The 11,514-nt window shown below is 40.5% G+C and overlaps 1 protein-coding gene and 1 pseudogene across 1 annotated transcript; both read right to left on the minus strand.

Moving 5' to 3' along the window:
• Positions 1-4,246: 4,246 nt before the first annotated feature.
• LOC115678975 (uncharacterized) lies at positions 4,247-10,804 on the minus strand (annotated as a pseudogene).
• LOC130140228 (uncharacterized) lies at positions 4,996-6,040 on the minus strand. The gene is made up of 2 exons (XM_056319074.1): positions 5,864-6,040; positions 4,996-5,810 (listed from the first exon to the last, which is right to left on the minus strand). The coding sequence occupies exons 1-2, from the start codon at positions 6,032-6,034 to the stop codon at positions 5,091-5,093; spliced, it is 891 nt and encodes a 296-aa protein (XP_056175049.1). The 5' UTR covers positions 6,035-6,040; the 3' UTR covers positions 4,996-5,090.
• Positions 10,805-11,514: the final 710 nt, after the last annotated feature.

Raw genomic sequence — 11,514 nt, forward strand, 5'->3', positions numbered from 1 at the left:
TGTTCTAACACCATCTACATACGCTTACATAGACAAGAAAACGATGTAATTCCACATATACAAGCGACGAATTTCAACAAGAATAACCGTAAGGACAAAGCACGATCCACCATTTTTAACGAATTATGAATCCATCCGCATACATCCACATAAACGATCAAATGATATTCATCCATGTGTACAAGTAATGAACTTCCACAATTAGCACAGCGGTTAGGAATGCGCTATTTTTTAAGAATTATGATTCTATCAGCACAATCCATATGAACAAGCAACGAACTTTCATAATAAGCATAATCCGGCTTATGGAATTCCTCCTCTGATAGTCGAATAACTAATGTCAAAACAATACAATTGGCAAAAAATCTAGGCACACAATCCACTACATTACATTGACTGTCAAGAGCCTAAATCCGCCTTAAAACAACAGAAAACCAGTAGAAAAATATGCTTAAGCAAAACCTCAAATTTACACCAAACTATATTGGTCCGATATCATAAGAATTATGGCAAACATTTGTAAGTATTCTAACATGCCAGATTTGCTCCTTTAAGGAATTTATATATACACAAAGGAACATGTAAGGGCCTGTTTGGTAACCGGCTAAATAGTGCATGATTCTATTCTTTTGTTCCCGAGAACAAAAGAAGAATAGAAATCCGTTTGGTAAATTTTTTGTTCCCGAGCACAAATTTGTTTCCAGAATCAGTTTTGGAATAGAATCAAGAATTAAAAAAAAATTGATTCTTGATCCTAGGAACAAGAATAAAAAATAAAAGATAATTTTTTTTTCTTTTTCTTCTTTCCTTCCTGGTTGTGGCCGGTTCTTCTTCTTTCCTGGCCTGTGGCCAGTGGTCAGTGGCCAGCGACCAGCGAGGGCGAGGGTTGGACCCTTGCAACCTGGGCAACCCTTGCCGACCTTTTCTAGCCCTCGCCCGAGCCGGCAAGGGTGGCCCTCGAGGCTCGCAGCCTGGGTGAGGGCAGCCCTCGCCTTCGCCCGCCCTGGCCTGTGGCTAATCACCGGCCATCCGACCATGGACCAGGGAAGGAGAAGAAGAAAAAAAGAAAAGAAAAAAAGAAAGAAATATTAAAAAATTCAAAATATTATTAATAAAAGAAATTTTGTGCAGTTACCAAACGCATTTCTGTTCTTTTTCTATTCCAGGAATAGAAATTTTGGGCCATTACCAAGAGCCTTCAAATGATCAGAAATTGTTTTTTTGGAACAGAACAAAAAAAAATCATTTCTAATCAAAAATTATTTCTGGAAACAAAATAGTTACCAAACGCACCCTAAATTGCCAAACAAAATGCAACCAAAGGATGTCCAAATGACAAAACATGATATGATCAAATGGTGTAAATCCACATGTAAGAATGACAATCAAGATAAAGCAGGGCAACTGTTATTAACGAATTATAGTTCCATCTGCATACGTCCACACAATCAAACGGTTTGCAGTCCATTTCATCTACCCACGTCCACATAAAAAAGCGATGAACTTGCAAAAATATTTGTAACAGTTGGGCTAAAGCACAGTCAACCTTTAAAAAAGGTTTACAATTTTATCAACATTACCTCTCGTCCTAAAAGCACGCAACAGAAAGCATGCAACAATGATCAAATTGACAGATTTCTCTCCGTGAAAGCAAATCGAACACAGTGGATCACATTAGCATTAGTCACCTCGTGAACTATGATTGCCTACAAGGGCATCAAGGAACTCTTTTTGACGGGTGGGAATTCAGATATGGCAAAACTATATCCCCTAAGAAAGACCATGACAACATAAGAAGATAGAATCACAAACAAACTGTGATGGAATGATATTTGAAAATGCATAAGCATGCACTGGAATTCATAAAGCATTAAACTACTCATGACAAAAATTGCCATAATAAGCCAGAAATTTAGTAGAGAAATTACAAGGCAGAGTATTTTTCGCATTAAAAAAATGCGATCATAAAATAAAAACAGAAACGAAAATTAAATGCTCATATTACAAAGACTATGGGCCTATTTGGTTTAGCATTTCCAGCTTGGCCAAATGCAAATAGTGTTTGGCGATTTTTTTGGAGCACTTTAGAGAAATGGAATTGCAGTTCCAAAGGTTCAAGGCAGGTCTGGAGGTACTTTGGCAAGTTGCATTTTTGGAATGCAAGTTTACTGTTCATCGCACTATTCATCAAATGAGTAGTTATTTTTTTCTACAAGGGTTCAACCATTTTTTGGTCGACCAAATATAAATGAGATGAGATACTATTTGCATGTATGGCATAATAAATATTACAGATAGTGCAATTTTCTTATTTTATCCTATAACTTGTTTCAAGAGACAAAAAAAAAGAAGAGTAAACTGGATAAGTTTCTTCGGCCCTAGGATTTTTTTTTTTTTTGTGTCGAAACCCACATTTTGAAATTAAACGTCCCTATCTTTAGTCCTTTTGAAGGTAGGGAATCGAACTCCTCACATTTCCCTTCCCAAGTAGGAAGGGTGGCTACTGGAGCAAATCCTATTGATTCGGCTTTTAGATTGAGAATACTGTATTTAAGATAGTCAATATCGGGATTTTGGTGAAATGGGAAGTTCATTCAATGAGTGTTATTACTTTTCTCATCTTTATGAGAACCTTCAACTGTAGTAACATATGAAATATCGGACGGTATAAATTTAGCGGCACTCTTCCCCCATGATCCGCTCTTTGATTTACCTGCTCTTTTAAGCCAAACCGTAGAGTGATTTCGCAAATTCAATGTGGTTTATAATCTCACACGCGTAGAGGTAGGATAAGAGTTTCATCGTAGGCAGCGGCTTAGAACCTTTGCAGCCAGGTATACAAGATGGTGATATTCAGAGTCTTTAGGAAATGCACATGTCCACACACATGATTTTGCATGTGTTTTAAGATCAGAAAAATGCAAAACTATGAGATAACGCTCAGTTGCAGATGACCAATTGCCCGGTCATTAGGCAACAATTATTGTACCGTGCAAATTTTTGTTTACGCGCAGATAAATTCTAATAAGGTGTTAGTAAGTACCAAAAAGCTGTCGGTAAATAAACTGACCGGTTTTTTTCATAATAATATATTGATATATTACCAACCCATTTGTGAAATAACCAATGTTTTTTATAGTTTGGAAATTGGCATCTTCTGTATGTATTAATTTACCAACTTTTATTTGCATAACTTCCCAACTTACCGCATTTTTTTTATGAAATTACCAACCTAATTAGAGTAAATTATCAACTTTTTTCAGATAAATTACCAACTTATTTTGGGTAACAAATTTTCATTTAGGCTACTTATCAAAGTTTAATTGTTTTTCTTAATTTATCAATTTTTATATTTACTTATAAATTTTACTTAGGCTTGATTAGTAATCCTTTTCATTCACTAGCTCTTTTTGGAGATTATCAATCTAAATTGTTGTGACTCATCACCAGCTCTTTGCCTATTAAATTACCACATAACTACCGAGTTAACAACTCTCGTTTGAATTTTGTATCGACATTTTTTGTAATCAGCCAACTTTTCTTATTGTTTACAAATATTTATTTGCATTTCTTAGCAACGCCAAACAACAAATCACTAGTTGGGTTTAATTTTCACCTTACTCCAATCAGAGGCAGGTCTTAGCCAATTCACTTACTGAAGGTACACATGCAAAGATGTATTTATATGTTGACCTACACTGCACTTATTCGTACCGCTAGTCATGTAGAGGCTACTCAAGATAAAACAGGTAATACAGACGTATCAATTTCTATCGCCAAGAACTCCAAAACTTCATGAAATTATGAGTAGAGTCTCAGCAGAGATACTGAACTTTCATCGGCCATCCCATACATGCCAATGCAAACATTAAAAGCAAAAGGCAACGGTACAATCTGAAGAGGGCTAAGAAAAGAATGAACATTCATGCTCATAATGAATATCTCATACATCTGATTAAAAAAATAAAATGATAAGTTTCAGGCAGATCATACAGATTTGGCCAACTTTGTAATCCATATCACTAAAACAGTTTTAATGAAGAGAATCAGACATCTTCACTAGAAAAGCAACAACTGACCTAATTCTAGTAAAGAAAATCAGTTGTCCCCAAAATTACCTATAATGCTGAGATTAGTCTTATGAAGATCTTTGACCTTGATCAAAATTTAGAATTGTTATTTACCCATTATTACCAGCCATATCCGCAGTTTCCCCATTTTCTGTCAGTTCTTTTTCCTTGGACTTTCAAGAATCAGCAGACAAGTGCTCGTTGATGGCATCAGCATGTCCCTCCATTTCTCCTCTCTGTCCTTGTGTTACCACTTGAAGAAGCTCCGAAGGTGTGGATGCAGGATCAAGCTCCCAGCATCCTTTGGGAGCATTTGGACCTTCTTCACCTGTAAGCAAGTGAGCTGGGACCTGATGAGAGAACCGGAACATTTCTTCTCTTGGAATCGTCCATAATTTACATGGATCTGGATGCTTTTGAAACACAGTCTTGAATCCACAGACTTTGATGAGTGGAGCAACGGTTACACCACGGTCCTCGCTGCAGTTTTCAATCACTTCAACCATATCGTAGCTGTGTACTACCTCGATTGGAGTGGACTCATTCCAATCAGGAGACCATTTTCTATACAGAGCCCAAACATCTCCCTTCAAGGGATAAATCTGAATTAAGCCCCTTGCGCCTTTCGTCCACCTCATCGTGTGAGAGAAAGAATTAAGGGAGCCATAGATGACAGATTTCCCAATCTGCAGTGATAAGAAAGAAAGATTAAAAGAGAATGGTATTTATTCTCTTATAATGTACATGAGAAGCCTTTATATAGGCTTAGAGGAGTAAAGGAGCCTAGCATTCTTCCTATGTGGGACCAAAGAGAAAGAAGAGATGTAAAGGAAAACCTATAAAACTATACAACATGTTCTAACACCCCCCCTCAAACTCAAGGTGGATCATCTAACAAGAGTTTGGAAAGAAGAAATTTAAATCGTTGTGATGTAAGAGCCTTCGTAAAACAATCGGCAAGTTGATTCTCGGTTCCAACAAAAGGAAGTGAAATAGTGCGAGCTTGGAGATGATGATGAGTCAGATGACAATCGATCTCAATATGTTTGGTACGCTCATGAAAGACTGGATTTGCACCGATATGAATGGCACTCTTGTTGTCACAATGCAGAGGAGTAGGATCCAGAAGTGAAACTCCCATATCAGCAAGTAAGCGGCGAAGCCAAACAATCTCAACAGTAGTGTCGGCCATAGCACGATACTCGGACTCTGTAGAGGAGCGTGAGACAATATGTTGTTTCTTGGAACGCCAAGAAATAAGTGAATCGCCAAGAAAAATGCAATAACCAGTGATAGATTTGCGATCAGTGACATTGGAAGCCCAATCAGCATCAAAATAGGCACGCAACTTGAGAGCAGAAGAGAGGATGGTAGAAATAAGGAACGCGATAAAGTGCCTCGAAGATAGCGCAGAATCCTTAGAACAGCCGCATAATGAGTTGTTCGAGGAGCAGCAACAAACTGACTGACAACATGAACAGCATAGGCGATGTTGGGTCGGGAGATAGTAAGATAAATAAGACTGCCAACCAAGGTCCGATAGCGGGTGACATCAGAAAGAGGTTCTCCATCGTCTGGGCAAAACTTTTGATTTAGCTCAATAGGAGTGGCAGCAGTACGTGAATCTGATAGAGCAGCCCTGGACAGAATATCAGCGGTATATTTCTGCTGAGAAATGAGAATACCACGTGAACTGCGAGCAATCTCAAGCCCAAGAAAATAGCGCAGTGGTCCTAGATCCTTCATGGCAAAATGTTGCTGAAGGTGCCGCTTGGTATGCTCAATATGGTCACGATCATCTCCGGTGATGACCATATCATCAACATAAAGAAGAAGAATAGTGCAGCCTGAAGAAGAGGTATGAACAAACATAGCATGATCAGCCTCACTTTGAATGAAACCAACAGACTGAATAGCATCACTGAACTTCTCAAACCAAGCACGAGGGGCCTATTTGAGACCATAAAGAGCCCGTCGCAAGCGGCAAACCTGTCCAGAGGTATGAGCAAGACCAGGCGGAGGTTGCATAAAGATATCTTCCTGAAGATCACCGTGAAGAAAAGCATTCTTCACATCAAGCTGAAAGAGAGGCCAACTGCGAATTGAAGCAACAACTAATAAAGCACGGATAGATGTCATCTTTGCTACGGGAGCAAAGGTCTCCTCATAGTCGATACCATACTCTTGCGAGAAACCTCGAGCAACCAGACGAGCTTTGTAACGCTCAATACTGCCATCAGAACGAGTCTTAATCTTATATATCCATCGGCAAGATACGAGGGAGCGACCTGGAGGAAGAGGCACAAGCTCCCAAGTACCAGTAGTCTCCAAAGCCGAGAGTTCCTCAGACATAGCCTGGCGCCATTCTACATGCTGAACTGCCTCGCGATAACTATTAGGTTCTTGTACAACATGAACAGCAGCTAAAAAGGATCGAAACTCAGTAGAATAAGAAGTAGCAGCAACATACCGGGCAGGTGGACGCCGATCTCGAGGAGGATTACGGCGTGGCTCTAGTTGTGCAGAATGGTCGAGGGCAGATACAGCACGAGGTGCAGCACAAGGGATAGGTGAAGATGGAGAAGGTGGCAATATATCTAGATCCGATGTAGAAGAGGGACTAGAAGGATCAGGTAGAGGAAAATCCATAAATGGAACAGGAGACGAAACATGAGGTGTAGTATTTGTTGAAAAGAAAGGGATGTGTTCATGAAACGTAACATCACGAGAAATACGTATACGTCGCGCATTTGGGTCATAACAACGATAACCTTTGTGCTCAGTGCTGTAACCCAAGAATGCACATGGGATAGAGCGGGCGGTAAGCTTTGTACGTTCAGTGAGTGGAAGAATGACAAAACAAGTACATCCAAAAACTCGAAGATGATTATAGCTAGGAGGTCGAGAGTAGAGGCGCTGAAACGGGGTGTCTTGATGGAGAACAGATGAGGGTAGGCGATTATTAGATGAACACGTGAGAAGAGCCTCGCCCGAACTCGGTGGGAACGGATGTGCCAAGTAAGAGAGCTCGAGTGGTCTCTAGAATATGACGGTGTTTGCGTTCAAAGAACTCCATTTTGAGTTTGGAACCCTAGGACAAGATAACCGAGGAAGTGTACCATCACTAGCTAAGAGGGAACGAAAGACACCAGAGAGATATTCTCCCCCTGAATCTGAACGGAAAACTTTGATTTTTGTATTAAATTGTGTGGAAACCATGGAAGTAAAAGACTGATAGATAGTAAAGAAATCACTATGTTGACGCATAAGATAGACCCATGTATACGAGAATAATCATCAATAAAAGATACATAATATTTGAAACTATTCTTGGAAGAGAGCGGGGCAGGACCCCAAACATCAGAATGAACAAGATCGAAGATCGCACTAGTTCTAGAGTTACTAACAGGAAAAGGCTTAGCAGATTGCTTGGCTAAAGGGCAGATAGAACATGGAGGAAGACTACCAGAAGAAATAGGACCCAAAGCACCTTGTTGGTGAAGGATGGTGAGACGAGAAGACGGAATATGTCCAAGACGCTGATGCCACCGAACAAGATCGAGGGTAGCCAACACAGGATGAGGAAGAGAGGAAGTTGGAAGATGGAGATGTTGCATAATATAAAGTCCATCCCGTCTCACTGCCCCTGCCAATCATCTTGCCACTCAAACGATCCTGCACAAAGCAAGAGCTATTTGTAAAGCTTACAGTACATCCAGCATCGGTGAGTTGTCCAACAGATAATAAATTGAGAGCCAAAGAGGGAACATGTAACACATCAAGGACATTGAAATCTTCAGAGACGGTAAGAGTACCTTGTCGGGTAGCTAGTAGAGGAGAACCATTAGCAGTAAAGAAATGTGTTAGTTGCTTGAGCTCAGAGAGCTTAGTGAGAAAAACAGCGGAAGTAGACATATGTCTAGCAGCTCCTGAGTCAAGTACCCAAGTAGTAGAAATATCACCTGAAGGTGGAGTAGCTACAGCGGTGCTTCCAGCAGATGAGAGAGTTGTAGAAGTACCAGAATCGGGAAAAGACCTGGGTAGAAAAGGACTCAAACGGGCAAGTTGTGCCTCAAGAGCAGCAATACGGTCATCCGTAGAGGGAGAAACCAGAGTAATAGGTTGAGAGATTGGAGATGCGGTAGTGACTCGTGGTGATGCAGAAAGGCGTGAAGCATTCCTCTTCTTCCAACAATGTGACTCGTCATGACCAGGACGATGACAATACGTACATGAAAGGCGGCGAGGACCACGAGTAGGCGAAGGACATGGTGGAGCAGCCAAAACTGTAGGCGGAACACGTGGTGGAGCAGCCAAAATAGCAGTTGAATCAGAAACTGCCGAGGAGGAAAGAAGACCAAGACGAGTTTCCTCATACTGTAATTCTTTGACAGCGTCAAGGAGGGATGGTCTTGGAGAGCGGTGAAGAAGTTGGCTGCGAACACCTTCATAGGGAGAGCCGAGCTTCATAAGAAAAGAATGTAGACGATACCTATCTTGAGTCTGAAGTCGAGTAGATGGACACCGAGTATAGTTCAAGCATGATGGGCAGAGAATAGGAGCAAGAATATCCAGTTGACTCCAAAGTGAGTGCATGTAATTGTAGAAATCTCGAATAGAGCGAGACCCTTGCGTAGCACTGTAAACTTCTTGCTCCAACTGATAAACTCGAATGTCCCATGTCTGGGTGAACATCTCGGCAAGCTGATCCCATAAACTTTTCGCCTCAACAACATTAGAAAATTGTGGGCGAAGAGCAGGATCAATGGAACCAAAAATGATAGCCCATGCCTTCCGATCAGCAACATTCCATGCTCGAATTTCAGCGGCACGTTTCGCAACTTCATCAGATGATTCACTTTTAAGAGCACCAGGACAAGGACAAAGTCCCTCAACATGCTCAAACAAGTCGCGATAAACAAGTGCTGCCATTGCCGATGGTTTCCAAAGAGAATAGTTTGAACCATCGAGTTTGACGTCAATATGGTCACTAGAATCACCCATGACGACAGAAAAAGAAATCACTAGCAAAGCTAGAAATATGGATTGAGGTGATCGAAAGGATCGAGAAAGAAGAAGCGCGGATTAGAACGAGCAAGGATGATGGCCCAAAAGCCCTAAACTCATTATCTTAATTTCTGATGCGGAAGATCCAATTTATGGCAACCGCAGAGCATACTTTAAAAGATAATGAGCTCATTGTCTTAATTTCTGATGTGGAAGATCCAATTGATGGCAACCGCAGAGCGTACTCTTCAAGACAATGATCTTGGCTCTGATACCATGATAAGAAAGAAAGATTAAAAGAGAATGGTATTTATTCTCTTATAATGGTATGGGAAACAATGTACATGAGAAGCCTTTATATAGGCTTAGAGGAGTAAAGGAGTCTAGCATTCTTCCTATGTGGGACCAAAGAGAAAGAAGAGATGTAAAGGAAAACCTACAAAACTATACAACATGTTCTAACACGCAGATCCCCACAGGTCTTGGCAAACCCAGATCCAACCCAACGCAAAGGGCCAATTTCTTGGTTGCTTTCGGTACTAAGCCAACTTATGTGCACCTTGAAGGGTTTCAATGAAATGACATTGTGGATTAGAGCATAGTAACGGGGCATCCCATCATCATCATCGTAAGTAGCCCAGACTTGATTATCAGCAAACGAAATTTCCGTCCGATCGTTGTCGAAATCATGAAAATCTGGGTCTGCAACAAGCATTTGCCTGAAGACAGTTCTCTGCTTCAGATTCAACGTTAGAAATGGCATGGGAAGTCTTTTTGATATGAACTCCGTCTTTACCATCCACAGGCTTCCTATGCTTAACTGCAGCAGTCTTTGAACCATTTGCAGGAGGTTTCTGCTCTTCGTTGTACTTCTGCTTGACCTTTCCTTGTGAAGAATTTAGTCCATCTGCAAGTTCTTTCTCACCACACTCATGAAGCTCCTTTAAAATTTTCTTCTTTGCTTTATCGATCAACATCTTTCGTGTTTCTGTCAGAGATTGTTTCCTTAGACCGTTGATCTGATTAATCACGTTGTAATTGACCCTTCTCCTATCCTCCAGTTGGCCCTTTCGGGATCCAGACGTACTTCCTGTGCCAAGTGCTTTACCATTTGCAAATGTCACTTGGCTAGCATCTTTTGTGACTTTCTTATTTATGCCACCTTCACCAACCCGCCTTTTTTTAATCCCTTCAGTTTCTAGGGAGTTGACATCAGAAGACATGCCCACTGAACCACTATTAGCTTTCTTAGACATTTGAATCCTCTCAGACCATTTCTCTCTGACTGCAGCTGTTGCCTCCTCATGGCCCCTCTTCCGATGCCGGACTACAGGCTCAAGCACGCCTGAGTGAGGAGAATATGATGCTGGTGCAGGGGCAGCTTTATCAATTGAAAATTTGATTAATGTGCCATATGAAGAAGTGAGCTTTTCTGGCAAATGAATTCCAGAGAAGCTTGTTGAGGGATACGGTTGTGCTTTGGAAAAACCCTTCGGATTAGATGAACAATTTCCATCTATTGGTGGAGGTGGAATCTCAACAGTGACATAGGGTTTACGGCAACGAAGTTGCTTGTTTAAGTAGCAGATTAAGTATTCAAACTTCATTTGGCAAGCACTACATCATGTCCAAAATGACGTCTTGCTAGGATGAGAAGGGGCTGGAGCACAATTGATATCAGCTGCACTATTACAATCCTTAGTGTTGAAATCCTTATTGCATTCCATCTCTCAGTGGTTTGAATGATCCCTGTTGTAGATATCGCCAAATCTTCTGTAATACCTCCCTTGTACAGTCAAAATAACATAAATGTCAAAGCAATACAATTGGCAAAAAATCTAGACATACATTTACAATTATTCCAACATGACAGATTATGCTCCTTCAGGGCATTTCTATACACGTAAAGGAACATGTGAGTCACCAAAATTATAACCAAATGGGGCGCAAATGACCAAACATGATACGATCAAATGACGTCAATCCATGTATACACACAACGAACTTGTATAAAAAGCATGACGGTCTAGATAAAGCACAACAACCGTTATTAAGGAATTATTGTTCCATCTGCATTCGCCTACATAGATGAGAAAATGATGTAGATCTGCGTATACAAATGACAAATTTCCATCGTTTTTAATGAATTATGATCCATCCGTATACATCCACATAAACGATGAAATGATATACATCCGTGTATACAAGCAACGAATTTCCACAATAAGTATAATGGTCAGAAAAAAAAAAGCATGATCCGCTGCTTTTAATGAATCCGCACAATCTATATAAACGAGCAACGAACTTCCAAAATAAGCATGATCATTGACATAAAACACGATTCATGATCAAACAGTCTATAGTTCCATTTCATCTACACACGTTCACATAAACGAGCAACGAACTTACAAAAATATTCGTAATAGTTGGGATAAAA

This window comes from Syzygium oleosum, unplaced genomic scaffold (genome assembly GCF_021117445.2).
Source record: "Syzygium oleosum isolate NSW1041296 unplaced genomic scaffold, Sole_v2.1 Sole_v2.17, whole genome shotgun sequence".
Lineage (NCBI taxonomy): Eukaryota > Viridiplantae > Streptophyta > Magnoliopsida > Myrtales > Myrtaceae > Syzygium > Syzygium oleosum.

Bases quoted from the DNA above. Each gene is read 5' to 3' on its own strand.
- LOC130140228 (XM_056319074.1), bottom strand. From the start codon at position 6,034: ATGGTCTCAAATAGGCCCCTCGTGCTTGGTTTGAGAAGTTCAGTGATG. The intron at 5,811-5,863 runs GTGACCATATTG...TTTGCCATGAAG, and splicing joins GGTCATCACCGGAGATGATC to GATCTAGGACCACTGCGCTA.